The 27,332-nt window shown below is 42.8% G+C and overlaps 1 protein-coding gene across 1 annotated transcript in view; it reads left to right on the top strand.

Annotated features, from left to right (window-relative positions):
• The first annotated feature begins 9,047 nt into the window (after nucleotides 1-9,047).
• OPCML (opioid binding protein/cell adhesion molecule like) overlaps nucleotides 9,048-27,332 on the top strand; it is a 1,110,526-nt gene continuing 1,092,241 nt past the window's right edge. The window contains exon 1 of the mRNA XM_028528200.2: nucleotides 9,048-9,931. Within this exon, the coding sequence (XP_028384001.1) occupies nucleotides 9,871-9,931 (61 nt within the window). The 5' untranslated portion in view covers nucleotides 9,048-9,870. The remainder of the gene's footprint in view (nucleotides 9,932-27,332) is intronic.

The raw sequence follows: 27,332 nt of genomic DNA, 5'->3' as shown, positions 1-27,332 counted from the left end.
CAATCACAAAAGGAGCCTGAGTTCACTGGGTGTGCCGCTCCAAGCACTACCATAACAAAGTCCACATAACCTCCTCCTCAGGCTCTGATCTCTCATTTTGTATCAGTTTCTGTGTTCCAGGCATGGCAAAGATTTGGGGGGGAATTTTTCATTCCAGGGAGTGGCCAGCATGCCCCTCAGCATGAAAAGCAGGCAAGCTTTATTCCCAAATTTCCCTGGTGAGGACACAGTTCAGTGGAGCAGCCTCAGAGCAGGGCATCTGTAAGTTAGCATCCTAACTTGAGAGTCTTCAGTTTAACTGAACTTTGGAGGGCTCATAGGCTCTTACATCCCTCAAGGAAATAATGAAAGCAAAAGCAAGTGTGTCCAACACAGGTACCTAGTGGAGCTTGAAGAATCTAATTTTGCAGGAGGGCATCTTCACATAAGTGCTGCAGTTCTGTTGTAGAATAAGCCAACCCTTTACCGGGCAGGCGAATCAGATTCATTTCAATCTGGAGTCACCTGCGATTTCTAGTCCAAATAGATAGAGCTTGAGTGTGGTTTTCCCTATCATCACTGCGCGGTCCAGTGTTTCCATTTTAAAAGGTATGCATGTGGACTGAACCGAAGTAGGGATTATTTAAAATACTGTGGCTGCTGATTTCATTTAAATGGTCCCAACATCTTTAGCTAATAGTAAGTGCATTCTTAGTAAAACAGAGAGATCTGACTGGGCCTAGGGACTTTAATGTCTGTGGCAACAACAATTATATGGGGCATTTGTATGGTTATCATTTTCCAAGGGTTTTCCCATTTGTTCTTTGATTTGCTTCCTTTCTTCCCTAGGAAATACAGAGCAGGGCATCAGGGCCATGCTGCCTTCTATAGTGACAAGATTTGGACTCAGATATTTGTTGTGTTCAGTGGGTTCTCAGCAATGGTTGCTAATTGAAAGCTCAGTAAATATTACTTAAAAATAAGCAAGCATGGCCCACAATAAGGTGCTGACTTCATTTTCCACATAGGAAAACACATATGAGTTGAAATCATACCTGTGAGGTTCCTCAGCCACTTGACCACACAGAGGGCAAGCTCCAAGACCCCAGGGAGGACAGAGATATGCACAGCCTGTTCTGCACATCTGTGCAGCTTTGGGATAGATTTTGGGCATAATCCTTTATAGAATATGTGCATTCCCCGGGCACTGAGTAGTGGTCACTGGGAAGAGATGAATATGGGATTAAGTGCCTCATGGCTAGAAGATGACGGAATGTAGATTGTAACCTAGGTATATAATTCCTAGTTGTTACACTTTTTAATTACTTGAGCTTTCTTTGAAAAGTAGGAAGAGCAACAGGCACAGCCCCTGAAGTCATTGTTACGCAACACCTGGGGCCAGCCTTTGCTAACAAGGCCCCCGGGCCCTCCAGAGATTGTATCCTGCAAGAAAACTTCTCTGGGTCTGGAGCTTCACACAAAGGGTCAGTGTCAGCAGTGTCTGAGCACGTGAGTGGAGGAGGGGTGAGGACTGAGACGCTCCCTCTGTACTGGATGCCTCAGAGCAGAGCAAGTGGGCCTGGGCTGGGTGGAGCCAAAGCAGCAGCTGGTGTGATGGAGAGACTGGAGGGATTGGGAGGCAGAGAGAGACAAAGTTAAAATTCTCTGTCATTGACTGAACGTGTCCCCTTGGTAGCCATGAAGTCAGGGAATGTGTGACTATGTGTTTTTCTTTTCCTTCATCCCCCCCCTTTCTCTTTTTCCTGCACCAAATGCAAATTAGTAGATGTGTATTCACAGCCTAACAAGATGTCAAGGAGAGAAGAGTAGCCTTTTCATCCAGAGAAGAGTACAGGGAGCAGTCCCTCCACACAGGGAGGGAAGGAGGACAGGAAATGGGAGGGGGAGAAAAAGAGGGTGGAGAGAGAAAGGGGGGCAGCAAATCTGTGGAGAAGAGGATGAACAGACTCTGGGAAGTCATCTGGAGATGGATCTTTGGCCACACCTACTCACTTACACAGGTGTGAGCATCCTTTCATCTTCCTGCACTTTACCTTGGAAAAGGGCTAATGACTTTCTTCCCACTAGCTAAAATATACCAGCTCTTGCTTGAAAACTATTCTTGGAGAAAAAATCTATACATAGGTGAAAATCAGATGTCATTTTCTTCAATACTATGCTAAATTCCAAACAGGTGTATCTGGAAGGCCTTATGATAATGTGACATTGGGTAATACGTTGTCTTGAGCAAATCTAGCTAGTTTCTGGGCTGTATAAGAACTAGGGTGATGCTTATGTAATTAGTAACAGCAACAAGAACAGTAATAATGATTGGGAAAATCATTTACTGTTGGGATTGACTGATAAAAAAGACCTGAGGGTTAGCATAAATAGAATCTAGTCCTGGCTTCTTCCTTGACTTGCTGATGTTTTGGGACATACATTTTAATTGCAATTCTTCTTTATCTCTCTATATGGAAAGTGGGGCTAATTAATCCCTCCTCTGTGACACTTTACATGTGCATGAAGCAAATAAATGAGTTTATAAATGTCCAGGTCTTCAGTGTGCATACAAGCAGCAATAGCTTACATTTCAGTTACCCCAGTTTGCACAGGATTTTAGCCTTATATTGGAAACACAGCCTGATATTCCAGGTGTTTAGAGAGTTAGGTTTGTAATCTTTTCTGCTATATGGTTCTCAGTTCGTGCACTAGTGTGCAGTTAATCATGAAGGGCTGACCTCCATTTTGGCCTCCATGATTTCTCAAATCCCACAAAAGTGATAGCAAAGGGTTAAAAAGGTATAAACCCCAATAATGAAAAAAGGTGGAAAAGAAAATAAAGGTGGGTAGAAATTTTTTTAAAGAAAAAGAGCCAGTGGCAACTGTTTTAGTGAAAAAAAAAAAACAACAACTGTGATATAAGAGTCTGCAGAGGGATATGATTGATAGAACTATGCAGGTTTATACCACTGAACCCTGGACATACAGGGTAGGAGGCGAAAACAAAGGCTTGGCTGAAAGTGTCTATTTGACACCCCTCCACCCCTAGATGTCTCTGCTTCTTCCACATTAGCATGACTGTTGTTTTTTTTTTTTTTTTTGAAGGAATTAAAGAAGAGAGGCTCCAGGCTTAGCTACAGGAAAGAGTTAAGGCATCCTATTGAAAACAAAGAGGTTGAGGACATCTTCATCTTCAATGGCAAAAACTACCAGACCTTCTTCAGAATGCTGGAAGCCAAGATTTTAACATCCTGGCAGCAGAACAGAGGACTCCTCTGGAGAAGCTTGAGTGGCTCCAGACAAAAGGACTATAATAACTGATATTTGGGGAAAACAGTCCCAAGGCCAGTTCCTTGCGCCATCAAGACCCACCAGTAGATAAACTCCATTGATAAATGCAGCAATTCTAGTCAGTTTTTTTTTTGCTTTACTCTTAAATACAAAAGGAAAACTAAAGATCACCAGACAGTTGCAAAAGCTTTCCTATGTGAAAGGCAAAGATGAAAACAAATGAGCAACATAAAAGGACTCTGAGGAAATGCAGACTGTGCTTCCAGTTGAAGCTGGAAACTTCAGGAAACTTTAATATCCTCAAAAGATATAGGAAGATATTGTAACCATGGAACAAGAATAGGCACCATAAAAAATAAGACCACAGGCAGACAGAAGTTAATAATTTGTAGTATAATTAAAAAATTAGTAGAAGAATTGGAAATTAAAATCAAGGACATCTTGATGAAAACACAAGGAGACAATATAAGAAAATTAGAGAACTCATCCAAAAGACTAACATCCATTTAATGGGAATTTCACAAAAATGAATAATATAGAGGAGAGAAAAATTTCAGACATTCAAAAATATTAAAAATTCTCAGAGTTGGAGATAATGAACTTCTTTTCATGGGAAGAGTGTATTGAGGGACTAACACATACACGTACATACATACACACACACATAGGCATACACACACACACAGAGATCCAGTTTAAAAAAACCAACTTTGTGAAGTTTTGGTAAGCCACAGATAAAGAATAAATGTTTACTGAGAAAAAAATAGGGCTGTTTCATGTAAAAAGAAATACAAATTGACATTCATTAGACTTTTTAATAGCAATGCTTAAGCTTAGAAGAAAATGGAGAAATGGTTTCAAAATTTGGAGAGGATATTAACTTCAACCTGGAATTCTATTTGCAGTTGAATTACCTGCAAATAAATTGAGTGAGATTAAAGTGATTTTTTAATATGCAAGTCCTGCCCCAAAACAGACCACTCATGTGTGCTTTCTCAGCAAACTAGGAAATATATGTTATATTAAAACAAGGAACACCAAGAGAGAAGAAAATGTAGATTCAGAGAGAGAGAGAGACACACAGGGCATCATATGCTCTTAGTAAAAGAAAGTCCCAGATGACAGGCCAGGACCAAGGGGATGAAAGTCTCCTGAAAAAAGGCCCTTAAAACATGATGTCTATGGATTGCCAGATTTGTTTAACGATACTGAGAGAAATTTTATAATTCTATGATGAATTTGGGGAGATTTAATAATAGGTCTATAGAAAATGAAGCAAATGAAACAAAAAAGCAAATACTATCTCTAGGGAAAGCAAAAAGGTGTAAAAGAAAGACAATAACTAATCATAACAATGTCAAATCGAAATATTGATGTAATTAAAAGCTGTGACATTTATATTGGGTTGATGGAAAGAGGAGAGGTATAGGGATTGGTGGTTAACAAGCTAACTCTTCATATTCTATAGTAGGAAGTCAAAGATAATTTTTAAATATATTGTTAAATCAAGAAATAGCATAGTGAGTACACTTTTAAAAAGAAATAAGGAAGCAAATACCAGATAGAACAGCTAAACAAGATGGAAGTGGGATTCAGAATGCTGTTTTCTTTCAGTAGTAGTAACTTGAAAAACCAAGTAATGCATTGTTTTGATTAAAGTTTTTTAAATTAAAAAAACACCTGTGGGATGCTGGCAGTAAATCTTCATAATGGCTTCATGTATGTGCATCAGAGAGTCTTTGGAGTTAACAGCTCTGAGTGTGAACCTCACCTCTCTCAGTTCTCGGTGGGGCCTTGGGGAAGTCCTAGGTGACATGTTTGTAAAAAGTGTCATAGGTCAACTTTGTGGGAGGGATTGGTAAGAAAGTATTATCATGCATATTAGCCACTTGGCATGGAAACTGACACATATTGGGTATTTCAAATATGGTATTTATTATTATAGCTATCACAGACATGGCCAAGACTTTTATTGAACACATTAAAATTCTGGGGAAGTATCAGGAATAGATTAAGGCCAGAGACCAGAAGTAAGACAACCATTGTAAACCTCTGGGACTTCAGAAAAAGGGTTTATTTTTCCAGCCATAGGCCAGTCACTTAGTAAATTCTCACTTCTTTGAGCAAAATGTACCATTGTGGTTTAAAGTTACTGTGCCTTCCAGAGTCTTGAGCTTGCATTCAGAAAATCACAAACAAACAAACAAATAGAAATATTAAACGTGAATCAGAGGGAGTTCTTGTATTCCTTACCCAAGGTCATGCAGCTAGTATGGAAAGAGGCAGGGCTGGAACCCAGGTTTATCCCTCTCTGGTGAAGAACCTACCCCTGACTCAGCATTCCTCATTTCCCATTGTCCTCTAAGAAGCCAGAGACTTCAGTTGAAGAGGTTTGCCTAGCAACTCTCCCTGATCAGAGAGAAGAAGTGTAGGCAGTAGTAAAAGTATGACCATCAGCTTTGTTGCACAATTGTCTGGTTTCAGTTGGATTGTTCCCCTACTTATTGCTATTTAAATACAGTTTTGATGATATTGTTGGCTTTAGAGGAAGATAAAAAATATTCATAAAAGGTATAAAATTGCATATTATTTAACCAAGAGAAGAGAACAATCCTCCTAGTAAATATGCATTGAAGCATTTTTATTTATATTTGTATTTTTAAGGTAGACAACTATCTCTTTTCAAAGTTAGTGCCATCTATTGATTAAATATGTATTTATACATTTATTCTTCTATTTTAAAAATAGAGATATATTTTAATCATATGATAAACTTAGAAGAATTGATCAGTAAAAATACATCTTTATGTTTCCTTAGAAAAGATTGTATTAGGCATACACATTTTAAAAACTAAACTATTTCTTGATATATATTGATATTTGTTAACTGTAAATTTAATTAAAGGTACAGGGTACATATGTGTGTACACTGTGTGTGCTCTTTAGATACAACTTTGATTGAATATATGGAATTTTTAAAAACAAAAATATAATTTACAGGCAATAGAGAAAGAACTTAAACTTTGGAATAAGAAAGACCTAGATTTATCTGACACTTTATAGTCTTGGAGAAGGAATTTGGGAATTTCTGTAATCTGGTTTATGTCTTCATCTGTGGAATGCGAATAGCAGTGAGGTGCAGTGAGAATGAAGAGGAAACAATTGTGAAGTTCTGAGCATTGGCTCTGGTCCAATAAATGTTGTTGAAGTTTAATTCCTGTTCTCCCATTAGCATACTAGGGGTGGTGTGTGCATGCCCTTTATACCCCAAGAGTGGGGGTAGAAGTGGTACCCTGTATAGCTCAGTGCCCCCAGGGCCCATCAGGGGGCAGAGCACACAGTAGGTGCTCAGAGAGTGCCTGTGAGTACATGAAAATGCACCAGTGTGGAGGCTTCTCCTCTGCCCTTTGTGGTTAAAGCCCAGTGGTGGAGGCAGGCCTGGCCCCAAACCCCGGCTTTATGCCTGGACTACTCTCCTACGTTGGGGAAGTTATCTCAACTCTTTGAATACTACGTAGATTTGAATATCATGTAGATAACAATGCCTACTTCACTGGCTTGTTGAGAAGATAAATGGGGGTTTATAAGGCCAGTAACAGAAGAGCTGGCACATGGATATTCAATAAAATGTTAGGGTCCAATGTGATCATTGATTTTGAGGGAGGCACACACTTTGGAAACAGGAAATCCTGGGTTTGAATTTTGGTTGTGTTATTAACTAGCTGTGTGATCTTGAATAAATTAACTAACCTCTCTGAATCTCAGTTTCCTCATCTCTTGAAAAGGTATAATTACAACACTTTCTTGAAAGAAAAAGCTAGGGATAAATGTGATATTTTTAAAACCCTTGGTCTCCAGAGGGTGCAGAAATGATGTCTGTTGTTTGCATGCTGCCATCAATCACCAAGCCCTGCTGTCTTTTGATGGGTATAATGTGCACCTACATTTTTGGCCCAAACTCTCAGGAAAAAGACCTTTTGTTTTTATTTTTAAATTCAATTATTTATTTATTTATATTTAAATATTTGTTTTTGTATTATAAAGGAATTTCAGCATTTATTTTTGAACATGTTATGGTACAAGAAATTTTTGTACTACCCATATGTAATGCATATCCATATTTTTCCTCAAAAATTTGGGCAAAAATTATGCATTAAACATGGCAAATACAGTAATCCTTCTGTTTCACCACCAGCCCCTGCTTTTCTTCTTCCAGTGCTAGCACCCTATTCTAGAGTGTGTCAAATCTGGGCAAGGCCTGCTAACAAGTACACCTGCCTCAATCCATCCCATGGATTAATCAATCCATTTTACCCACATTAATTTCCATAAAATAAGTTCCCCTTATTCAAAGCACTCCCCTGCTCAGAAAGGAATTAACTTTTCCCAGCAGCAATAGGAAATTTCTGAATATCATCAGTTTAGAAACCAAGGCCTTCTTCCACTCCGTCTTTCATTCCCCAAGTCCTTTCCCTTTTTATTTTCCTAAAGGATTTCTGTCTGTGCCTGCTGTATTTCTCCATCTTGGAATATTCCTTTGATTTTCATGGCCTGATTCCTCCTGCCCAGTTCTGTTCTCCAGCAGACTCAGCCACCAGCGATCATCGTTTGCTTGTTCAAAGGATTCACAGATCAATGTGCTTGTGGATGACATGTTTGCAATTATTGGCTCAATAGAATTTGACTTTAATAGTACATCTAAGTCCTATTATCTTTAATGTATGGTCAAAATATGTTAACTTTTGAATGGTCTCTTCAAATCTACTGTATTCTATCTTTAGACAAGAACAAATTTTATTCTTTACATTCCCAATCTGAAACAAACAAAAACTTCCTATTAAGTAGGTATTTCTTAAGTGCCAGCAGGGATACTATCATATATTTTCTCCATGACTCATAAGGTTTTCAGACTTGGTTCTAAGGAGACAAGTAATGAATGAATTGTTTTACTTCTTTAAAAGCAAACAGGTTTACTTTTGTAGAAAGGGAGCTCTGTTAGACTGAAAGAACTTGTTTGGCAATTGGTAGGCATATCTTCTTGGAAACTGTGGATTTTGCTGTAGGACAGTCCTGGGTTTGAATCCTGACTGGGATTAGCTGTGTGGCCTTTAGCAAGTTGCTAAACATCTCTGAACTCCTGTTTCAGCCTATTAAAATCCAGGGGTAATAAGGCCTAGGTGGCAGGCCTATGGTGAGGATTAACTAAAATAAGGCATGTGAATACCTTCTCCATAGCAGGTGCCTGGGAAAGCAGTAACAATTGCAGCAGAGGAGGGAAGAAGGCTCTCTCTCACACAGGGACACTCACAGACCTTGAGCCAAACACACAAGGAGCTGGGAAGGATACCAGACCACTACGGGGCCTTCAGAGGACACCCTGAGACAAAAATGGGTTTTTCATATATGTGCCCTGTCCTTTCTGTAACACCTAATGCTGTTCTTATCCCATAATCTTCCAGTTCAGCAGATACTTTAGGGAAAGCCTTTACTCACCAGGACAAACGTACCACTGACAAGCACGCTCTCAGGAGGGCTGCAGGCCTTTTGTAGAACGGGTGTCGAAAAGAAGGAAGTCCTGAGGTGCGTCACACTCAGAAACACTGTTCATACAAACTGCTACTCCAGAGGAAGGCAGAGACTGGATTGTGACGAGGAATAAAAACGCAAGACAGAAAGCCACAGGTAGGTATCCTTTCGCGGCCTTCTCTCTTGAAGGTTTCCGAGGACTTGAGGAAGTTACCTTCTCCTTGAGACCTAACCTGACTATCTCACTGCCTATGCTCTCATCATCACAATTGTTTGGGCTTCTATAGCCTCTTGCCTTTGTCGAGTTTCAGAAGGCTCTAATTTTGGGGAGCGGCCGATTCGCTTTGCATCCTTGGTGGAAAAACCCTAAAGCAATGATCTTCCTACTGAGAATACGGAATTTCCTCCAAGGGCTCTGAATAGCAGGGGCGGGAATCAGGGTGCACGTTTAAATGTCTGAGTGTCCCTTTTGGGTTGGCTCCTGCCGCCTCCCCGCCTGGACTAGGGAGAAAGAGCAGAGATAAGGAATTTTCATGAACTTTGGTCACATTGGCTTTCATGTGTGTGCCCTGCGCCCTGCCTGCTTGGGGAAGGTCTGTACCAACACTTCCAGCCCCCTCCTCACTGCCCTGCAAGGCGCTGGTGTGTGCCCACAGAAGCCACACGCCAGCTCACGTACAGAGGTACCAGTGCACACTGCCGGGTTCAGGCTGAGTGGCGACGAAGGGGCAAGCTTCAACTACCCTCCAAGCGGAGCCTCCCAAATAGGAAAGTCTCTGGGTGACGCTCAGGAGAGTGGAGCCAATGCGTGCCTCGGAGGAGGGCTGCTCTGAGCCCTGTACAGATTGGAGCCCAGTTGTGTGTATGTGAAAGAAAAAAAAAATCAGAGGCGCTGCCTGCCTGCTCCCATCTCGGGCGCGCTCTCTCTTGCTCCCTCTCTCTTTTGCTCTCTCCCTCCCTTTGCAAACATTGGATTTAAACCTGCTCAGAATTCAGCACAGAGGAAGGCAGCAGCCGTAGCAGCAGCAGAAGCAGTAGCAAGCCCAGCAGCCAAGACTCCGCAGCCTCAAGATGTACCACCCTGCCTGCTGGATCGTCTTCTCCGCGACAACCGCCCTGCTCTTCATCCCAGGTACTGGACAAGGGCTTTGCTATTCCTGGGCCGATTTTGAGATGTACGAGCAGAAGAGGAAGGGGAAGAAGGAAAGCTCAGGGGGGAGAGAGGAAGTGTGAGCTGCATGCGAGGGGCAGAGGTGGGCTTGCTGTGTGCACGCGCGCACAATCCGCTCGCTCACTCACACGCACGCAGATGCTTGCAGCACGGGATTTGCTCTGGTGCCGGCAATGCGATCTGGTGAGCTGGGTTCGAGATCTGCACCATGCTGTGAGGCGCTGCTGTTTCGGTGCAGGGCACCGGCTGGCATTAACCAGTTGTGGTCCCAGGGGTAGGAGAAGAGGGGAGTCAGCTCCCAATCAGAAATCCTTCTCCCCACTTACGTTGAGACTTGCAGGAGAGATGGGGCATCCTTATTTCTCAGTTGTGGTCTCTCTGTGCCAGTCTTTATCTCTGCACCTCCCAATGTCTCTGTTTTTTTTTTTTTTTTTTTTTTTTCTGTCTCTCTTCGTGTGTCTTTTCTCTCTCCCTCCTCTCCCTCTCCTCTCTCTCCTCCCTCCTCTCTCCCTCTCTCTTTCCTTCAGTCCCCTCACTCCCCTACTCTCACTTCAGCTCCTTTCTCTCTCCTCCCTTCTTCTCTGCTCTTGAATTTCTGGCTTGAGCACAGTCCTTCTTCCACCTCTTATCCTTTTGCTATCACTCCACCAAATGGGCAGATTATGCTTTTAAAATTCAGAAGCCTCTCAGTTTCTCTCTCTTACTCTTCACATGGGAAATGGGAATTTCCCTTGACAGGATCTGAAATGTTCAGTCAGAAGGAAGGCTGGGAATCTGGCTTCACCTGGTTCTGTTCAGCCCCTTCCCACCTTAGCTAATGATTTCACTGTGATCTTACCTATCACAGCAGTTACTTGTTTGGGGGATACAAACCTGCAGTGACACAGGTAAGATGCTGCAGTCCTACCAGAATAAGCATAGTGGAAGTGTTGCAAAACCTAACACGTTTTAATAGATTTGATAATTGCACGCCTGTCGTTCTTAAGACATCCACCGAATGCCTGCAGGCATCCTTCAAACAGTGCAGGAGGGACTGGGGTATGCCTGCCAAGGGTTTAGGAAGCACCAAAGGGTCTGTGAGGTTTCCATACTAAACCCAGCCCAGGAAGAAATTGTCTCTTTCTTTTTCCAAAACTGAGATCCATTAATTTGGTTAAACATGATCTTAAACCTAAAATGTTTTATATATATGACATAATTACTAAGATTCTTAAATCTTACATATCCTGATATAGATAAAACATAAAATTTACATTTTTATATTCAAATCATTTTGTTTTTTGTTTTGTTTTGTTTTTAGGAACATAAAGCCCTAAGTATTTGTAAGCTACCAAAGTGAAACCAGAGAAATGGGAGTTACCGGGGAGAAAAATATGAAAATGGAAGAAATCCATTGTATAATGTTTTGTAATGCTTTTAAAAAATTGTACGTTTTCTAACAGAGATGGGCTTTGCATAACCATGCTCCCAGCTGTTGGTTTTAGGCTGGGAAGTTTAGGGGGCGGGGATTGCTGTTGTTCCTTCAGATTCCAGCCTGGGATGGGGGGGTTTCAGCCTGACAGCGCTCAGTGGGGAAGGCAGGGCAGGCATCAAACACTCATTTCCTGCTCCAGCCTGTAGAGGGAGCCAGGTAGGTGTTTTGGGTCCCCGGGTGTGAGAAGACAAACTTTCCTATTTGTGTAGGTCCCCAGCCTGTGAGGCAGCTTCTGGGGCCTCCTAGCCCCTAATTTCCCTCCCTCCAATGTTCTGGGCACAGGTGAGTAAAAGAGTGGAGATCAGAATTCCCACCCCAAGGGGTGCTGGCTGTGTGTTTGCTCTCCCCATGCCAGGAACCAGAAGATTACATTTCAAAGGAGGAGGGGAGTGAGCCCCAGGTAGCTGGAGCTGCATTGCAAGCTAACCATTGGAGTGCTACCTCCCTGTAGAGTTCCCATGGGCCCCAAAGCCACAGCTCCACTCCTTGGGTGAGGAGCACTGACCCTGCTTGTGAGACAAACATCCATCCCTAAAGCCAGCTGGGCCCCCGGGAATGACCTCAGCCTGGGAGCCAGTCAGCGCTAACCAGAATAAAGCATTTCACATGAGGAGGGAAGGCAGGCCACTAGTGTGACCTGCTCTGAGGACCATGTTTCAGACTCATCGAGCCAGGAACCTGGCCTCAGAGATTTGGGGAGTGGAGGAGGGAAAGTTGGCCTCAAAGGATGTGCCTGGAGAGAAAGAAAACATCACTTCATGAAGGGTTCCAGTGAGAAAGGGCACCTGGCTGAATCCACAGTTCTGATGAGTTGAGAGTTTACTTGTGACTTCTCCTTCCTCACTTATTTTACTTTATTATGTTTTTAGACTTTTTCCCCTTTGTTTTAAATGGTGCTTTCTCTCCCATCTCGGTCAACACCTGCTCGTTAGCCCTTTTCTTCCTCTGCATCTAAAGACAGAGGTTAATGTAATAATGAAAGCCTGACCTGCTTAGGCCTCAATGCCATTTTATTCTGCAGCTTTCTGTGTCTTGGTAAAACATGTTTGCATCCCAGAATAATTTTAAGGCTAATGTTATTGTCACCTGGTGCCTTCCAGGGGGAGACCAATGGTCATAAATTGCTTTTCTACACAGACTCTCTGAGATGGGAAAGACAGTAACAAATGAAAATGGTAATGAGCCCACACCCAAGATAGGGAAAAGGCCTCTCTTGACGATTTATTTGTCACACCAAGACTTACAGCACTCCTGCAGCCCTGACCACCAGGAGTGGGGTACTCTTGCTGTCCTAGGTGGGAGGAGCCTTTTCAACCTTGGGTCTGGGGGCTTTGTGGGAAGATGAGTAGAAATGGTGAAACCTGTCTGGAGAAGCAGGAAGTGAAGACTGCTGGACATTTGCATCAGACTCCTCCTGGAGAGGGGGGGAATTAAAAGACAGCCTTCTACCCCTGTTGCAGACATCCCAGGTCCTTCTGACACACTCTAAAATCCTGCCCATGGCCTACAGCATTCAAATGGAGACCCATCTTCCACATCTTCCACCTGCCTTTTCTCCTTCATCTCTGAGAAAGGGAGGACAATGACATGAAGGTGGGATGAGGAAGTGTTGTCTCTTTAGTAAACAAGGCTCAGTTCCCCAAGCACAGCACAGCCCTGCAACCACCATCAGGACAGCTCACCAACAGGAGCATTGAGTCTCCAACCTGGAGGGCTTCTTTTCTCTAGTCTAGGTCATTACTTTTGTCCTCAGCTCCCTCTTCTGTGTCTGCTCCTGTCTGGGACTCTCATGAGGCAGTTAACTGAGAAGATCCCCATCTACATGTCCTGTGTACAGGCCTGTGAGTCTACACCCACAGTCACAGCCAGATCTCCCATTTCTTACTCTGGCTTTGCACCATAAAACCCTGGACTTGGACAGAGAATTCTGTGAGGTATAGGATTTTTTCTTCCCTAGTACATACCTGCCCACAGCTTCCTTCAGGGAAGTGCCCTGTGCTGTGGGGTCCTTAGGCTGGATGCTTGGCTTTGGGGTGAGATCCCAGGGAAGGGCTCCATAACCAAGTTTCCACAAATTCCTTTTTCTCACCCTTTTCTCCTCACCAGCACAGTATGGAGGAACCTGCTAATAGTGCCTGGTTTGCAGGAGGAATCAAAGAGGAGAATCATTCTCCATTGGGAAAATCTTAGCCCTAGACTGACTGTAAAAGAAATGCGAACAATGACTGAGAGTCTAGTTATGATCAAGACCTCATCATCCCTCTGCCCATCACAGAATTGTACCCCCTATCACCAGTCTCCAAGCTGTTCTATGGCCCCCAATTCCTTAAAAATGATAGACACGTTAACAAGGTCAGACCAGGTCCTGCTAGCACTCAACGTTGACCTGGTGGCAACAGGTGACTTAGACGACACAGGTGTTGCTGCCTCATAGAGATGCTTTTTCCATAGCCTGGAGCCAGGAGGCCTGGGTCAACCTGAGATTAACCAGAGATCCTGATGGCTCAAGGTTCTCTTGTATTGCCTAAGTACTGTCTGCCTGTGTGCGTTCTCATTTTTAGCACCCTCTGCCATGTCCTGTCATCTGGGAAATTATAGGAGAGTCCTTAAATACTGATAGTTAGCACTTGCTTGGGTTTGCTGTGTAGCAGCTCTGGGCCTCTCACACCAGCCACTGGGAATTATACCTCAAAGCTATGTCAGAGTTTCATGGGGCAGGGTGCCCTTCCCATGAGGTGGGACTTACCCAAGCCTCTGAATGCTGAGAACAGGGAACTGAGACTTCAAGTAGGAGGTCTCTGAGGTTTGTTTGTTTAGCTGAAGGTATTCTGTGGGTCTCAGTCTATCACTCTGTAAGATGGGTTCCAGTGATGTATTCTTCAAGTTTCCAGTTGAACAGCATAGCCAAAAGCAATAGGTGAGATGATAACAAGATAAACATTTATGAATTTTTAACTCATAAAATAACTCATCCTGGTCTCTTAGTAATAGGGTAAAAAGAGAAGAGGAAGGGAGACAAGGCAGGACCATCCTGAGTCATATGTATTTGTCATAGTGAGGGAAGCTAGCTGAATACAGCCCTCCATTTACTTATTCAACAAGACTACATATAGATTCTGATTAAAGAAAATACATTAAGTAAGCTATCCTGTCTAAAGAAATCTAGATCCAGTAAAACAGGAAATTCCTCAGTGTTTTTCTTTTTTGGGGGGGGGGCAGTGAAATATGCCTGCTAATTTGGAGCTTCTTGGGCCTTGGTTTCTTGGTGTAGAAAATGTGGGCAGCAGACATGGCCCCTTGGGTCTCCCGAAATATTGCTTTGCAGTTTTTTTGGTGGGGTGCTATGTACATGGACATGTGCATCAGCCTTGGACAGTTGGTGCTCTGGGAGCCCTGTCACCTTTGGCCTATGGGTGATGGTTCTCCTGTCCTCAGATCACTGGATAGTAGCCCATGGACTGCTGCTGCCTGAGCTGGGGAGAAAAGAGAGGTGGAAAACAAAGCCTAGCTATTCTTGTCAGTGAACTCAAGTGTCAACCCCCAGATGGCCCATGGCTGCTGACAAGCCAGGCTGTCAGCAGCAGTTGCTATTAGCACTTCTGAAAGCTGAGTGGCACCTTCCATACATGAGGGGCTTGGCAGGCACCAGGAGGAAGGAGACAGCCTGGCATCACCTTGGGGAAGCTCAACTCTTGCACTCCTTCTGACCCTGCTAAAGATGCCAAGTCTGGGCCCTGCAGACTTTTGTCCCTCTAGCCTTTGTACACTGTTGATAGGTGACTGAGAACTAGACTTTGCTTCTAAATCTGTGAGGCCTTGGTTGTCTCTACCTTTCCCTGAAGGGCAAGGAGGTGGTCACACAGTGAGGCCTGGATATTGTTCCATTTGCTAGATTTCTACACCACTCAAATCTATGTCACATGAAGGTGATATCTGCAGGGCTTGAGGCAGGATCTAAGGTTATTCTGAGGATGGAGCAGAAATAAATTCTATAGCAGAGATAAACCTGTAGACTAACATGCTTACTACTAACCTTCTTGTGTGAATATACATCCCCTCCTTTCTTCACCCCCACCAACCCAACACACGTGCACTCACGTTTCCAACCCCGAGATTAGCAACTCTCAAAATCACATCCATGGCTTCTTAAGGAAAACAAGCCCCTTCCTCATGACTTCCATCTCTGCCCTTTCAGAACTCCCTGTGGTAGCCTCCAACCCTTAGTGCTTTCTCTGTGGGCATCCTCAGTAAAGACTTGCACCATGCACAACCATGGCCATGCAAGTGTGAGTGCTTCCCCCTAGTGACACAGAGGTTTTACCTGCCTGTACATTCTCAGTAGCCCCTGTGTCCCAGAGCAGGGCTGGAGGTAGGCCTTGCACTTCCCTCCCACCTAGACACCTTGGTGCTCGAAGGCTGGAGGCTCCCCTGCAGTCTCTAGACTAACTTAATTAACTGTTTGCAAAATGCTTTGAGACACCCCTGGGCAATGTGCTGGGTAAATGCAAAGCATTATCATTATGATGCAGTCACATTTCCTTTAGTGAGCAGAGATACTAGGCAGAGAGACCCTTGGAAGGGCCAAGATGAATCAGGGCAGGCCATTGATGAGGATGCTGCTTGCATGTTCTTGGGAAATGACTCAGCGCAAGTCAGATGGCACACCAAACTCCATCACGGAGAAAAGCAGCAAATATGGCATTTCAAGGGACAGACTCTCTGAAATGGCCTAAATGAGCATTCTTGAACCTTATTACCTAAGCATAGGGAATTTACAAATGCTGTTTTATGACTCTTGGGAGTTTACATAGTGATTACACTAGTGTTTTGCTTTATGGTTAATCTGGAAGATTATCTTTGGTCTTATGTGCACCCACTCTAGAAACTGTGAGATAGGCAGGGTACAGGTTACCCAATTCTGATCTGTTCTGGTCTGTTGTGGTATTTTCTTTGTTTAAAACTCCGTGCAGACTACTTGGTACCTTTAGAACAGAGTCCAAAGTGCTCAATGTGGTCCATGGGTTATGACCTGACCCCTGCTCTCATTTAACTTCATCTCTCACCTCTCTCCATTCCTGCTTTTGGTTCTAGTCACTCTGGGCTATTTCAGCTCCTCAAGCTTTCACATGTGATCCTCCACAAGCATGGGAAATTTTGATTCTCTTTCTTGTTGTTCCTGCCAAAACATCTTTTCCATCCTTCAGGGTTTAGCTTAAATTTTGCTTCTCCAGTAGAGCATTCTCAATGTTCTCTAGTAGGTTAGGTTAGGCACAAGTATACAATAACAGGTTTTCCTTTCTAACACTGTGAATCCATATATTCTAAAGTAATTCTTTTTTTTTTGAAATTTCTCTTTCCTCCCTAGACTATGGTTCAAAAAGGTAGGGAACACATCTGTTTTATCCCCCAACAAATTCTCAGGGCCTAGCACAGTGACAAATATAGAAGAAATAGTCAAAATATATTTGTTGAATGAATGAGTGAATGCATGAATGAGTGAACAAATGAGTGGATAGCCAGCCAAGGTCACACAAATGCTAAGTGTTAGCCTACCTATTCTATGATTCTGTTGCATTTCATTGAATCCTGAGAGTCATCTGGGGTCCTAGGTCTCAGCTTGCCCTTCTTCACCTTCCCCATAGGGAAAGGTAGGCAGGGTAAGGACAGAGAGGCTTGGGGATGTGCTTTGCTAATGGGAGATAAAATGTGTGAAGAATGCTTGTAATGATTACTCATTCCAGTGTTCATGCTTGTCAATAAACACCAGCTCCAAGCTACCAACTAAGTGTACATGCAGCAGCTCAGGGCTGGAGCCTCATGCTTTCAGTTTTCACATCACATGTTGAGACAGACATGCCTGAGAGTGAGAGTCATTCAGTAAATACAGATTTAGGTCCTGATGTGGGCTATTGGCTTCATACAAACCAAAATTACTCAGCAGATTTAATCAGGGTGTCTCTTGAAGCGGCCCCAGTTATTTGAAATTCAGAGTCATTCCTATGGTGCCAGGAAGTACACACCATACCATTGCAAGGTGCAATTGTGTTGTTGACAAGAGGTAAAATGTTGGGGTAGGGACAGGAAGTGCTAATAACCTAGGAGTGAGTCATGCTTGAGCAACTGATACTTAAATGGGTTGATGTTCACATGGAAAAGGTAAAAGGGGGATCAGCAAATCAGAAAAAATAGAAAAAGATTTTTTTCTCATTTTTGCACCTAGTCACTTTTCATAGTAGCTTATTTCAGAGTAGCTATTTTATGCCTGTGGGATTCTGAATAGCAGGGCTCTTGCCTTAGTCATCTGAGAGGACTTTAATTTCAGGCACATTCAGTTATTGGACATGTGGTTTATTGAGTGATTACTATGTGGCGAACACTATGCCAGGCACTAGAAATGCAACACTTGAATGAAAATCTATATGGTCCCTACACTCTTGAAGTTTATAGGCCAGTGGGAGAGACAGACATGCCTTAAATAAATACTGATGTAGTTACAAAATGACAATTAAGATAAGGCTCCTGAAGGAGAGGTCTGTGCTGCCATGATCACCTATCAGGAGGGCTTGATTTTGCCAGGGAGACTGGCAAAATCTTTCCTGTGAAAGTGAAAATTGGGCTGAGGTCTGAAGGGTGAAGAGTAGGAATAATCCAGGCCCAAGGGAAAAGACTAGGGGAAGCAGAGGGAATAGAATATTCAAAGGCCACATAGCAGAAAGGATCAGAAGATATTATCCTATTTGGCTGGAGCATAGAGGAAGGAAGTATGGTACAAAATGAAGCTGGAGGGCTGGGGAGTCAAAAGATGCAAAGAGCTATTGAAACTTGTTATCATTTTGGGTTTTATTCTATAAGTAATGCAACACCATTTGTTGCCAGTGGTGCTCTTAAATGGGGCCATAAGGAAAGCAATCCAGGGACCCACATATGGATGTGGTAAGATTTATTGTGGTTGAAATGAAAGATGGCACCCATGTTCCTGATGTCACATCTCTGTCCATCATGCTGTGAAAAAACAAATCCAGCCTTGTCTTCATCAAGCCCAGTACAAGGGTCAAGGTTCAACAGTTGTTTGGCATTCCAAAGCTTAGTCCAGTTTAGTTGATGTCTGTCCCCATCTGGTTAGCATACTCTGTTCCTGACTGCACTCTGGTCAGTGTTGTGTTGCAGTACCCAGACTGGCGCATGGAGCCGGGCCCTAGGCAGATGCTAGGACCTCATGGCTGCTATGGAGAGAGAATTCACAAACACACAAGACAAGTGTGTGTTACCGGGTGAGAGAGAGAGCTGCATTAGGCTTGGATTATGTTATCTCAGGTTTAGGAAGGACCAGGCACTTTTTCAAACTAACCATAAGCTTCCCAATCTTTTGAGAGCTTCTGATGGGTCCTCCCCCAACCAATCCCTTTCCTAGATCTTCCAGGGTTCCGTGTCCTTTATCTAATTAGATCCTTTTCCTAGGCTAGGCTGACAGGCCTCCATGATTTCCACCTTGGTTCCTACCGTGCATGCCTCATAGTTGAAACACCCCCCTCTTCATTGTTTATTTTCCCCCACCCTGTAGTCTGAACAAACAGGCTGGTTCTACCCTGGGGAGATTGGAAATCTGGATTTTCCTCCCTGTACAGGTGAGGGAGGGGTACTAATCCCCTTGACATGGCAATGCTCCGATCTTCTGGGGAACCCATGAATGCTGTAACTTTGCAGCAAAGCAGGCCCAGAGTCTGATTCAGCTACTCAGTCCATTAGGCTCAATAATATCTGATTCCCTTTGCTCCCTTCCTTTATTAATATCTAGTTACCTACACTAACACCTTGTATATACATGTAGTGGGATAAGGATCCTGAGTTCAATTTTTAAACCTTATTCTTGTTACAGTTTGTGAAAGGATCAGAGGTAAGCAAACCTGGAAGGGACAGGCCAGCTGGGAGGCAGTCACATGGGAAACAAATGGTGGTGGTTGAAACAGAGAGACATTGACCACTTAAGAACCTTCATAAGGGTGTCATAGCTGCACTGTACATGGCTGAAGAATCTGAATCTAAAAGTAAACCCACAATTAGCATTTATTGCCATTTAGAAAGCATTGAGAAGACTATCTGTCTTCAAAAAAGAAATCTTCATTATTTTCAGTTTAGGTATAATCTTGCCCTGAAACAAGGAATAATTTGTTTTTAGAAATCACAGAGGTTTTTGAAGTCTGATAATCTCAGCTCCTTAAGTGGTGTTCTCTCTGGGTCTAACGTAGGAGCTTAAAATTGCATCACTCAACTTCCCGATCTATCAAAAAGATTGCAAAGAGCTCTAGTAGTGTTTTCTTCTGGATCCTGCCCATGACTGTTTCTTCCTGGAAGAAAACAGGCATTTTAAACAAGCTTTGATTGTACTCTAGAGTCATTTGTGGATATCAAGATGTAGCCAGTATTATCATGATGATATAAAAGCATGCATGACCTCCCCTCAAGGTCTACTGCCTAGATAAATTACATTAATTTATTTAGAAAAGTAGAGGTCCCTGAAACTGAAAGGGACCATAAAGATTGTCTAGTCCATTTCTTTCATCTAATAGATGAGGACATTGAGGCAAGGGGAGTCCAAGAATCTTATCCAAGGTCACATAGCCAGAGAGTGACCAAGACAACTTTTGAATAGAGTTTTCAATAACCTGGGTGCATAGCCTTCCTGGTGACATTTCAGCATGAAAGTGAAAGGCTGAGCTAAGCTTTACCCACTATCCTGGGATCCTATTTTGGAAAGCGAGTTTGTAACCTTGGCCACTACTCTGTTTCTCTGAAGCTCTCTGATCTTAGTGGACAAATAGTGTCATGGTACAGGGTAACTCCATGGTATCTTTTGCCCAAGATTTAATATAACAAGTCAAAAACAAAAGAGAAGCCGGTTTTTTGCAGAGGCATTCTCATACTCTGAATGACCTTGGTACCTGAACTGGGACACTTCTAGAAAACAATGGTCTCTTGATCTGCAGAAGGAATGCTCAGAGTAGTACCATATCAAATTCTGGATATGAGTTAACCTGACTTGTTTGGTCTATACACTGTGAAAGGCATCATCAAAACATCTATTTTAAATCTTTTTGGTCTTGGTTCTACACTGAGAATGCTGTAATCTCTGTATTGATTGCTCGTGAGTAAATGGTGGTTGCAGTGTACAAAGTACATCCATGTACATTGTAACTCTCTGTATATTAGTGAGGGAAAGAGCCAAAAGACGTCTTCTTACTTCCCCAGTCCTACCACCACCGCCCATTGCCTTGACAATTCTTAGTTTGAGCATGGGCACAATCAAAACAATAGGCCCTAACCAGCTACAGAAAAATTCAGAATGGAATGTAATAGTTCAGATTCAGACATTCTGGAACTTATGATCAAGGGTGAATGCAATGATTGATTATCTCTATCTCTGTCTCTATCTCTATCTCTATCTCTATCTCTATCTATTTTTTTGATGGTAGGATTGCTGAGACATGGCAATGGTGGGGCCAAGTACTAATGGACATTTCTATTCCTAGGAAGAGAGATGTAAGAAAGCCCTTGGCTTCTCTGAATAAGCCGCTGTTGTTCTTCGGAAAAGCCTGGTGCCAAGGGATTTCCTACACTCCTCAAAGGGAGGAGAATGTTGGAAGAGAGAATGTGGAAAATGGAAATAGCCCATCAGCCTACAGGCTCCAGGAGAAGCTGGGGTTTCCTTGGGAGTCCCCTGGCTTTATCCCATGGAGAAGTGATTGCCCAGTCTTACTTGGCACTGGGGTGTATGCCTCTTTGGGTGAGTCCCAGCTGGGCCTCACCCAAAGAGGGAGAATGGGGAGAATGATGAAAGCTATGAGGAGTCTGCATCTTTCCTGATGGGCTTCACCCTCCTCTAGTTTGGGGCACAGTCTTGGGAGTAAAAGGGCCCTCCCTTACAACTGCCACAATTTAGCCTCCACAATGTCCATGAAGATTGGACCACTTCTTTATTATGACCTAGATGGCTATTGCTTTACTTCTATTATTTAAATTATTCATTTTAAAAGTGGACAATTAGCTCTTCTGCCATCACTGTGGGAGAGAAAAAAGCACAGACTTAGTAAGCCTTTGGCTTTGCCTCTGCACTTGGGAACTGACAAGTGGTGCAACCTTTCTGATACACTTACTCCTCTTTGTAAAATAGGGGAAAAGAACTGTTTTACCTACTTCCCAAGGCAGCCATAAAGGTCATATGAGATACATGATAGATATACCCTCTCTGAGAGCTCTATAGTTCCAGGTGGCCAGTTCTTATTGCATCACATGGGTTGGTCACTTCTGTTCCAGTATTTCTCTTCTTTTTCTGTGTCAACTTCCTTACTCCTGATTCCCTTGCTTTCTCTGACTATCATGGGTTATGGTTATAATTAACAGTAAACATATAACAAAGTACCTGTGACATTTGGAGTAGAAGGCTTATTTCAGGTAACTGCTGCACTCACTCCCCTAAGCTTGAAGCACTGTTTGGCTTCTGTTTTTCCCATTGAGAGTGCTGGTAAGTGATTCATGTTTTCCCAATGGAGCTACTTTGGACTGGACAAGAACATGGACTCTGCATTTTGGGTTAGGATGAAAGAGACTCAGATGGGGTGGGGAAGAGCTCCAGTATAGAGCCTAAAGTCAGGCAAAAAGTACTCTTCATCTCTAAGAGTGCCTGGCTTACTTTCACTACAAAAAGTAGAATTTTAGGGAGTAATATGTATATGGAGAAGATAATTTTGTGGAAAGAGGGGTCCTCTTTGGCTCTCCTGAGCACATGTAAGAGAGGGGACTGACTAATTTATTTCCATATGGGCTGACTAGTGAGTTCCTAGAGATTATATTCTTTATCCAGGTCCAAGGGGAAACTGTATATAGTACATTATGTCACTACAAACCTCTGTGTCCTATGAGTGCTGAGACCATTGATTCAGTGGTGTGCTTGGGTGGTTCAAAGAAAGTAATTTGCAGGGTCACACGCCTGTCTTGTACCCTCCCCTAATCCAACCTGTTCAACTTCTTAGTAGCTTCAGAAATAGACCCAGCCTGAGTGGAGATGGTGAGCTGGCCCATAGTTCTGAAAGGGGCCCTGAGACCAAGAACCTCTTAAGCACACTGTACTGGGTTAAGAGCCTTTCTGGGCTGTCTTTTGAGTAGCTAAAGCCTGTGGGCATTGACTATAAGCTGGGTTTTTGGAGTGGAGTAAAGTAGACCTTGCTTATTCCTGAGCTGCATACTGAGTCTTTGTCTTGTCTGAAGTGGGGTGGGGAACTGCTGAAGTTCCACTTTAGAATTAGAACACTCATTTTTTTAAAATTCAGATTTTAATATTTATAAAGGTCTGTGGGCCCAGCTTTAGAGGGGCAGACTCTCAGAGAGGTAGTGCTTCAACATCTAGTATTGGTCTTGAACTGCTCAGCTCCCCATTCCCAGCCTGAGTTCTCATTCATATGCATCAAAAGCTGTGTTGATGTGGTCAAGTTCCATAAAAACAGTGGGTGCTTCTTTGGAAGCCAGGACAGAGTATGGAAGTCAGGTTTGCCTGGCAGATGCATTTGCTTGAAGATTAGAGGTACAGAGAGACCACTGGCATTTCTACCAGGTTAATCTTCTAGAAGCACTATTGAAATCTGTGTGCCTGGGAAGACACATAGAGGTTTTTTGGTAGCAAAGTCATATTTTATGCTGTGGTTGAGCAGAAGTAATGGAAGAGATTTCAGGAGAAAAAAAGAAAAATCAATTACAGTATAGCCTCCCCTACCCTTTTGTAAATGCATCCTACATTCTCTATTCCTTTTTGTTTTCAGTTCCTAATGACTATATTTTTCTGCTGCTTTTTGATGGTGATGTCTGGTAACAGAGTGGTTGTGACATATTTTTCAGTAAAGACAAAGCTCTTCAGTTTAGCTTGTCCTTCTGTACTGGCTCCCAGATGTTGCCTATAGGGCTCAGTTCTCCATCGACAAATCTCTCATTTAGGTCTGTGATTGGACTTTATTTTTCTAGATGAAATAGTTACATAAGAAGTGTCTTAGGTACTCTCTCCAAATTCCTTGAGATTTCCTCCTTTGTATGACAATGAACATTTGGTGATGGACAGTAGAGTCAGTGTGAAACCAGAGAACAAAGACAGAAGATGGAAGGGAAGTTAAGAAGGAATTGGCACTAGGAATGACTGAAAGCCAAAGACAAATATGGAGAAAGGTGAAGTACCAGCCACCAGGCAAGAGTGTGCAGGGACAGAGTCGGAGACAGAAGATGAGGCAGCTACTCGATGAGTACAACTGATGATGGACCAGAGAGAAGGAAGTCTATGTCATGGGCATGTTCTTGTCTTACAGCAGAGTGCCTCCCCAGTGTTAAGTGGGGTCTAGAGGCTTTCAAGGATTGTCACTCACTGGGACTAAAACCTCTGTGAGTATGACCCCTGCCCAAGGCACCAGAGGGCAAGGCATGCAACTCAGAAACATTAAACCCTAAGAGCAAGCACAGACACCCTGGTAATGTGTAACAATTGCCTGACCTCCAGCCTGCCCCTGTGTACCACCCACCCTCAGCCACACATCACTCCCTACCCATTTTCTTGATTATCTATTTTTGCTAGTAAGTTAATCACCCCTTTTCTTCATTAATTACTTTTTGATTTTGTCTAGAGTCCTGTAGGTTTGTTTGTAGTTAAGTGGGAGGGAATCTCTCCCTCACTCCCTTGAAAAAGTAGTATTTGTTGCTTTTGAAGGTTGTCTGTTCATAACATCAGGAGCAAAAATCTCACAGGACTCCACTTTGGAGTCATAAGAGAAATACTGTTTTCTAGACCTTGTGGTCTTCCCATCACAGGATATCAGAAATGGAAGCGAACTTAAGAGTTTTTTAGTCTTCCTTGTTAGTCTGGTAGATGGCGCTTAGCCAGACAGACATTCTTCATTTTTCCTTCCTTGCACACACCTGTGGCCACAGATACCCCTTTAAAGAAGTTACCATAGTTACTCATTTATTCACTTTGGCTAGCAAACTGCCCAATCTGAAACCTCCCTTCTTCACGAGTACCTTACTTTTGCCTGGGATACTTCTCCTGTTGACTTTTCTCTCTATTGCTATTTGGACTCTTACTCTGATGGCTTTGCTCAGGAGTTGCCCACCTTTAATTTGTTTTCTTCCCCCAAAGATGATGCCTCTCAGGTCACTTCCTGCTACTGCCTATAGTTTTCTGTTTGTGTTACTCAGATTCCCACAGGTTCTGTGGCAGTTAGGTGGGAGCCTACCCCCACTCCCTGACCTGAGCTACACTTTATCAACCAGGGTGGTTCCACCTTCATTTGTTTTATGCAGTTATTTTTTACTGTTAAAAAATTAAACATTTTTTTGTTTTGAAGTACATAAGTATAATGTATTTATTCATGTAGAAATGATGTCACTACATACATATGATGACAAAAAAGATAAAATATACATAAATGCAAATAGGAGTTATACTGTTTCTTTTGTTCATATCACTATACTTAGAGTGTCCCTGGCAGCAAGCACTGCTTTGAAGACCACTACACTAAGTCATACCATGCCCTTGGGACTAGAGTCTAGACAGAAAAGTCAAATTGACCTTGGCAAAATTCTCCCAGTGCATCAGCCATGGCTGCTTCCCTCTGGGACTTAGCATGGGGATTCAACCTTGGCCACAAACCTCTCTGGATATTGGTACAATATAGTTGCTATGGCAGACTTTATCTCTGAGCAGCTGTAATGTCCTTCGGCAATGGTTTTTGTGTTTTGTGGGGTGTGGTAGTAAAAATGAGTAACATGTCAGTGGAGACAGACCTGCAGAATATCATCTTATTCATTAAAAAATGTAGAGAAATAAATACAAAACAGTCTTTGGAAGAAGAAAACACTGAGGATGGGGACAACCCATTCCAACTGCCCATGATTCTTCAAATTCAGATTCTCACCCTTGGTGTCAGCTCTTCTCCAGGGACCTCCCACCACAGAGACACTGGGGGCCTAGCTCTTCTGAATGAGGAAAAGTGTGGGTAAGGTAGGGTTAGAATTTTTCAAAATAGATAGTATTAGGCCATACTAATGGAGATACACAGAAAAGAGTGAAAAAAAAGGAAATAGATACATTTTCCTGAATATAGGGATTTTTTTTTTGTTTGTTTTCTTTTGTTTTTTTTTTTTTAGAGGTGACTAAAGTTTCTTTCCAGTGTTGGTCCCATGAAAATGTGTCTCTCAGATCTTTAATGACCATGCAACTTGACCATGTGTCCTACCCTATGTCTTCTGAAGTCCATTGCTGGGATGCCTTTGAGGCCACATTTCACACAGGCTGCTGTCAGCCCATGACTGAGTGGTCAGGTTTGTTCTTGGAGACATGGTCTTCTCTGATGAACATCTTTGACTTGAGGCTTCCCAAGGACCTTGTCAAACTTTCCTTGGAACTGTGCTACATTCTCTGCTTCCAGCTAATCTTGCCGGCTTCCCTCTCATCCTTACGAGAGTTCAGACTGATGTAACCCTGAACTGGGTTTCCTAGACTGTTCCCTGACTTTCTCTCACAAATGTTTCCCTTAATACATGACTTGCATATTTAGTCCTGTCTTGATATCTGATTCTTAGACGACCCAGGATAACTCAGGGTTGCCGGGCTAACAGTAGGCATGGAAACCAATGTTTTACTCAACATTTTAACTCTTTCTAGCTTGACGTTATACTACCCAATTTACCAAATTGAGCTAGGACTTTAAACAGAACTTTGAGATCTGTGCAGTTTTTAAAACCAGAAGAAACTTGATTTCTTAGACTCTCTAGGCAGAATCTAGGACCCCTGGTCCTTGGAGGCCCTACTCTAACCCTTGTGTAAATGAAACATTTCTTAAACGTGTCCTTCAAAATTTCTCACTAGGGCTTCTGGAATTTTTTGACCAATCATCAAGGTGTTTCCTCTCCCTTGACATGGCCTAAGTGCATTTGGAAATCCCACCCACCCCTTACATTTATTTCTCATTTTCCTGGTTTGTTATCTAGAGCATATTCACTCTATAGCTCTTAAACCTGGTTCTACCTTTCAGTGATCTTCAGTTTTTAATTGTTATGGTTTTGCATTATTTTCTTGAACTTGATTTTTCTAATGTCCCTATGAGTGGGTTGTCTTAATGTTGGGACTACTGACAGTTTGGCCAGGGTACTTCTTTGTTGTGGGGCTGTCCAGGGCACTGTAGGGTCTTCAGCAGCATCCCTGGCTTCTACCCATCAGATGCCAGTAACACCCTTTGAGTTGTGACAACCAAAAATGACTCTGGACATAGACAAATTTTCCTGGAGGGCAGAATGGCTTAAAGTTGTGAATCATGGTTGTGTGGTTTTAAATGGTCACTATGGTATCCTAGCAACCCCTTCAATTTATGGCAGTTGTCTTTCTCCCAGCTAATGAAAGATGGCCTCCCCTTTGTAGTCCATGGGCCTGTACTTCCAGTCTATTCTGGTTTTAAATCTGTGAGAAGCAACTGGTTCTCAGTTTATTTATTTCAGTGAAAATTTAGTTTATCCAGAACCTGTGATTCAGGTTATCATCTTCACCTTCGCCAGGTGTTCTCTGATGAGTACTTTAGGAATGGCTGACAAGAGGAACATAATTCATAACAATAGTGTTAGGCATAATAATAAGTTTGCTCTCTGGAATGATATGTCTGGAATAAAACAGATATGAAAACTTTTAAGCCTTAACCACATTGTTTCTTTAGCTGAACTGACTCTCTCATCAAGCATGCAAACTGTTCAGCAACTTTCCTTTAGGGAAGACTTAGATTTTAGTCTATTAGCTTGAGGGTCATTAGGCGTGGGAGTGAGAGCCCAGGTCAGATTCCTATAGCCAAACACCTAAAACTAAATTAA

Source organism: Phyllostomus discolor, chromosome 13 (assembly GCF_004126475.2).
Source record: "Phyllostomus discolor isolate MPI-MPIP mPhyDis1 chromosome 13, mPhyDis1.pri.v3, whole genome shotgun sequence".
Taxonomy (NCBI): Eukaryota; Metazoa; Chordata; class Mammalia; order Chiroptera; family Phyllostomidae; genus Phyllostomus; species Phyllostomus discolor.
Note: the sequence above shows the minus strand (reverse complement) of the source record. Positions and strands in the feature narration are given on the sequence as shown.